General features: G+C 47.6%; 1 protein-coding gene across 1 annotated transcript; it reads left to right on the top strand.

Annotated features, from left to right (window-relative positions):
- Positions 1–629: 629 nt before the first annotated feature.
- SLITRK2 (SLIT and NTRK like family member 2) lies at positions 630–3194 on the top strand (the record flags this gene model as incomplete). Its single annotated transcript, XM_084269074.1, has 1 exon — positions 630–3194. The coding sequence occupies one exon, from the start codon at positions 630–632 to the stop codon at positions 3192–3194; it is 2565 nt and encodes an 854-aa protein (XP_084125200.1).
- Positions 3195–4306: the final 1112 nt, after the last annotated feature.

Raw genomic sequence — 4306 nt, forward strand, 5'->3', positions numbered from 1 at the left:
ACTCGGCGGCGGCCTCTGCCCCTGCTGCCCCGTCGGACGTCCCCAGAGCAGGTAGGACCCGAGGGGCGCGGAGGGAGGCACGGGGAGCGCGGTTCGGAGGCTCCCTGCTGCCAGGAGGGGGGCAGGGAGGGTTTGCGATCGTTTGCATCATTTATCGCTCCCCCCTTTCCCCCCCGCTTCCTTCCCCCCCACCCCCCCATGCTGCCAGTGGAGCCGGGTACTCGGGAGCGGGGGCTGCCCCGGGCCGGGCAGCGCCGCATCGGTAGAGGACGGAGCCGCTCTGTCGCCGGCCGCCGAGGTACAGGCGGTTGCTGCGGCGGGCGGAGGGGTCGGGCGGGTGCAGCGCTGGGTGCCCCGGTTGTCGGAGAGCTCCCCGACGGGGCTTCCCCCTCAGCAGCTCCGCAGGCGCTTCCCGAGTGGAAGAGGGGAGGTGGAGGCGGGAGGATTTCAGAGGAGTTTTGCAAGTCGCTGCCTTGCCGCCCCCCTCCCAGCGAGCCCTGGAACCTGCTTTGCCCTGCCCTTGCAGCCTCTGCTCCCGGCCGTTTTACTGGGCATTTCTTCTTTCTCTCCTTCCTTATCTTAAAAGGTTTGACTGTAGGTACTGAAGCGGGGATCGACGGCGCATAAAGATGCTGAAGGGTGTTTGGTTGCTCAGTTTGTTAACAGTGGCTGGGATCTCGCGGACAGAGAGTCGCAAACCTGCCAAAGACATTTGCAGCAAGAGCCGCTGCCCTTGCGAGGAGAAGGAGAACGTGCTGAACATTAATTGTGAAAACAAAGGATTTACAACTGTCAGCCTCCTCCTGCCCCCACCATCCAAGATCTACCAGCTGTTTCTCAATGGGAATGCGCTGACCCGCCTGTTCCCCAATGAGTTCGTCAACTACTCCAACGCTGTGACCCTCCACTTGGGCAATAACGACATGCAGGAGATACGCACAGGGGCCTTTAGCGGCCTCCGCACCCTCAAGAGGCTGCACCTCAATAACAACAAGCTGGAAGTGCTGAAGGAGGACACGTTCCTGGGCTTGGAGAGTCTGGAGTACCTGCAGGCCGATTACAATTACATCAGTGCCATCGAGGCAGGAGCCTTCAGCAAGCTAAACAAGCTCAAAGTGCTGATTCTCAATGACAACCTCCTGCTGTCCCTGCCCAGCAATGTCTTCCGCTTTGTGCTCCTTACTCACCTGGACCTGCGGGGGAACCGGCTGAAGATGATGCCTTTTGCTGGGGTACTGGAGCACATTGGAGGTATCATGGAAATCCAGCTGGAGGAAAACCCTTGGAACTGCACCTGCGACTTGCTGCCACTCAAAGCCTGGCTAGACACCATCACCGTGTTCGTGGGTGAGATAGTCTGTGAAACCCCTTTCAGGCTTCACGGGAAAGATGTGACCCAGCTCACCAGACAAGATCTCTGCCCTAGGAAAAGCTCCAGTGATTCAAACCAGAAGGAAAAACACCCTGACCCACACATCTCGAGGCTGTCGCCCACAGCCAACTCCGCCATCAATCCCACCAGAGCCCCAAAAGCCAGCCGGCCACCCAAAACCAGGAACCGTCCCACACCTCGTGTCACTGTGTCAAAAGACAGACAAATATTCGGACCCATCATGGTTTACCAGACAAAGTCTCCTGTGCCCATCACCTGCCCAGCTGGCTGCATATGTACTTCACAGAGCTCAGACAATGGCTTAAATGTGAACTGCCAAGAGAGAAAGATAAGTAACATCTCTGATCTCCATCCCAGGCCAACCAGTCCAAAGAAACTTTACCTTACCAGTAACTATCTGCAAGTCATTTATAGAACCGATCTCACAGAGTACACCTCTCTGGATTTGTTACATCTAGGAAATAACAGAATTGCAGTGATACAAGAAGGTGCCTTTAGAAACCTCACAAGTTTACGTAGACTTTATCTTAATGGCAACTACCTAGAGATTCTGTACCCAACTATGTTTGACGGGCTGCACAGCCTGCAATATCTCTACCTAGAGTACAATGTCATAAAGGAAATCCTGCCACGCACCTTTGATGCTCTGAGTAATCTTCATCTGTTATTTCTCAATAACAACCTGCTCAGATCCTTGCCTGACAATGTCTTTGGTGGTACTTCCCTCACCAGACTCAACCTTAGAAACAACCATTTCTCACACCTGCCTGTGAGAGGAGTCCTGGACCAGCTCTCAGCTCTAATTCAGATAGACCTCCAGGAGAACCCTTGGGACTGCACATGTGACATCCTGGGGCTGAGGAACTGGATAGAGCAAGTCACTGACCAGAACAACCAGCAATCAAATCCCCCTGTAGTTATCAACGAAGTCATATGCGAGTCTCCCACCAAGCACTCTGGAGAGCATCTGAAATTCCTGAGCAAAGAAGCCATCTGCCCAGAGAACCCCAACTTGTTGGACTCTTCTCTCCTCTCCATGAATCAGAACACAGATAGACCTCATCTCCTTGGTGTCTCGCCCAGCTCCTACCCAGAAATACACACCGAGGTTCCACTGTCTGTCTTAATTTTAGGCTTGCTGGTTGTGTTTATCTTGTCAGTGTGTTTTGGGGCAGGCCTGTTTGTCTTCGTCCTTAAGCGACGGAAGGGGGTGCAAAGCATGCCCAGCAGCGCAAACAACTTAGATATAAGTTCATTCCAGCTCCAGTATGGGTCTTACAACACAGAGACCCACGATAAAACTGAAGGACATGTTTATAACTACATTCCCCCTCCTGTTGGACAGATGTGCCAAAACCCAATCTACATGCAGAAGGAAGGGGATCCAGTTGCCTATTACAGGAATCTCCACGAGTTTAGCTATAGCAATCTTGACCACAAAAAGGAAGACCCCACCAGTCTTGCATTTACAATCAGTGCAGCTGAATTACTGGAAAAGCCATCCTCGCCAAGGGAACCAGAGCTTCTGTATCAAAATATTGCAGAAAGGGTCAAGGAACTCCCCACCGGAGGATTAGTTCATTATAACTTTTGCACCTTACCCAAAAGGCAGTTTGCCCCTTCATATGAATCGAGACGCCAAAACCAGGACAGGATAAATAAAACTGTTTTATATGGAACTCCCAGGAAATATTTTGCAGAACAGTCTAAACCTGAGCATCCTTTACTCCAAGGAAAGCTACAAACAGAACCAGACTACCTCGAAGTTCTGGAAAAACAAACTGCAATCAGTCAGCTGTGAGGGGGGAGGTGGGAGACAAAGGCAAATTTTTAAATGAGCTCAGTATCACCTTTGACTGAGTTTGAACTCAGTGCTGATGTCATCTGTCGCATTCCCAACATTTCCACTTTTTAAATCAGAGAGGGGGAGAGAGAAATGGAACCCTTGCAGCATAGCAGGGATATGGTGTTGCTTTTGCAACGTCCCCTTTAAGTTATTTCTATATCTCTCTCCTTTTTTGACCCTTCTGTAGGAACTGTCACTGCAAATGTATGTTTCTGTAATAGATCTTGCATAATTCTTTTTGATTTGGAAGGAAATAAGGAAGGGGGTTTTTGGGTTTTCTGTTGTGGTTTTTCTTTTCTTTTCAAAGTGGAAACTTAATGTATTATGTAGAAGATCTCCAAAGATCTTTTTTCCTGGACTATGACTTTCTTTTGTAAATAATAATATACAGTACTGCTGTTTCAATTACCAAGTATAGCCACTGGGCGTCACTTTTTTGTGTTAAAGTGCCTTTGCACTTTAAGTACATTATTACTTAATTGTTGCTCTTAGCTTTGATAAATTGAACCTATTTTAATGTGTTGTATTTTTGAAATTAAAAAAAATAATTGTAAAATAGAACTTCATGTCAGCTGCATTAAATCGGGAGGTTTGATTTATAGGAAAGCTGCCCTTCTTTAAGTGAATCTAGTTCTAGGGCCTTACAGACTCAAATGTAAATTATTGGGCTATTTTTTTCCCCTCTGGGTTTGTTTAGAGTGAGTCACTGAAATCAGCTGAAAGGATTTAGCAATGGACTAGAGGTTATCAAATGCCTCAGCTGGGAGTAACAGCTTATTAATAAAAGACATTTAACACAGTATCATAGTGAACTGAACAATTAATGTCCTTCTTAATACATTGTGTTGCAGCTCTAACCCAGTAATGTTCAGTGGTTTAAGATTATTTTCATACTTAAGAGAACATTACTCATAATATTTTATGCATTAAATTGGGTATTTTTATACATTTTATGATAGAGTTTATCTTTGTAACCTTTTTGGACTGAAATTAACATGTTCTGCTCCTGCCAGATACATTTTTTTTTTTCTTTTTTTTTTTTTTTTTTTTATAAGCAGGGACACCAG

This window comes from Gallinula chloropus, assembly GCF_964237585.1.
Source record: "Gallinula chloropus genome assembly, chromosome: 11".
Lineage (NCBI taxonomy): Eukaryota > Metazoa > Chordata > Aves > Gruiformes > Rallidae > Gallinula > Gallinula chloropus.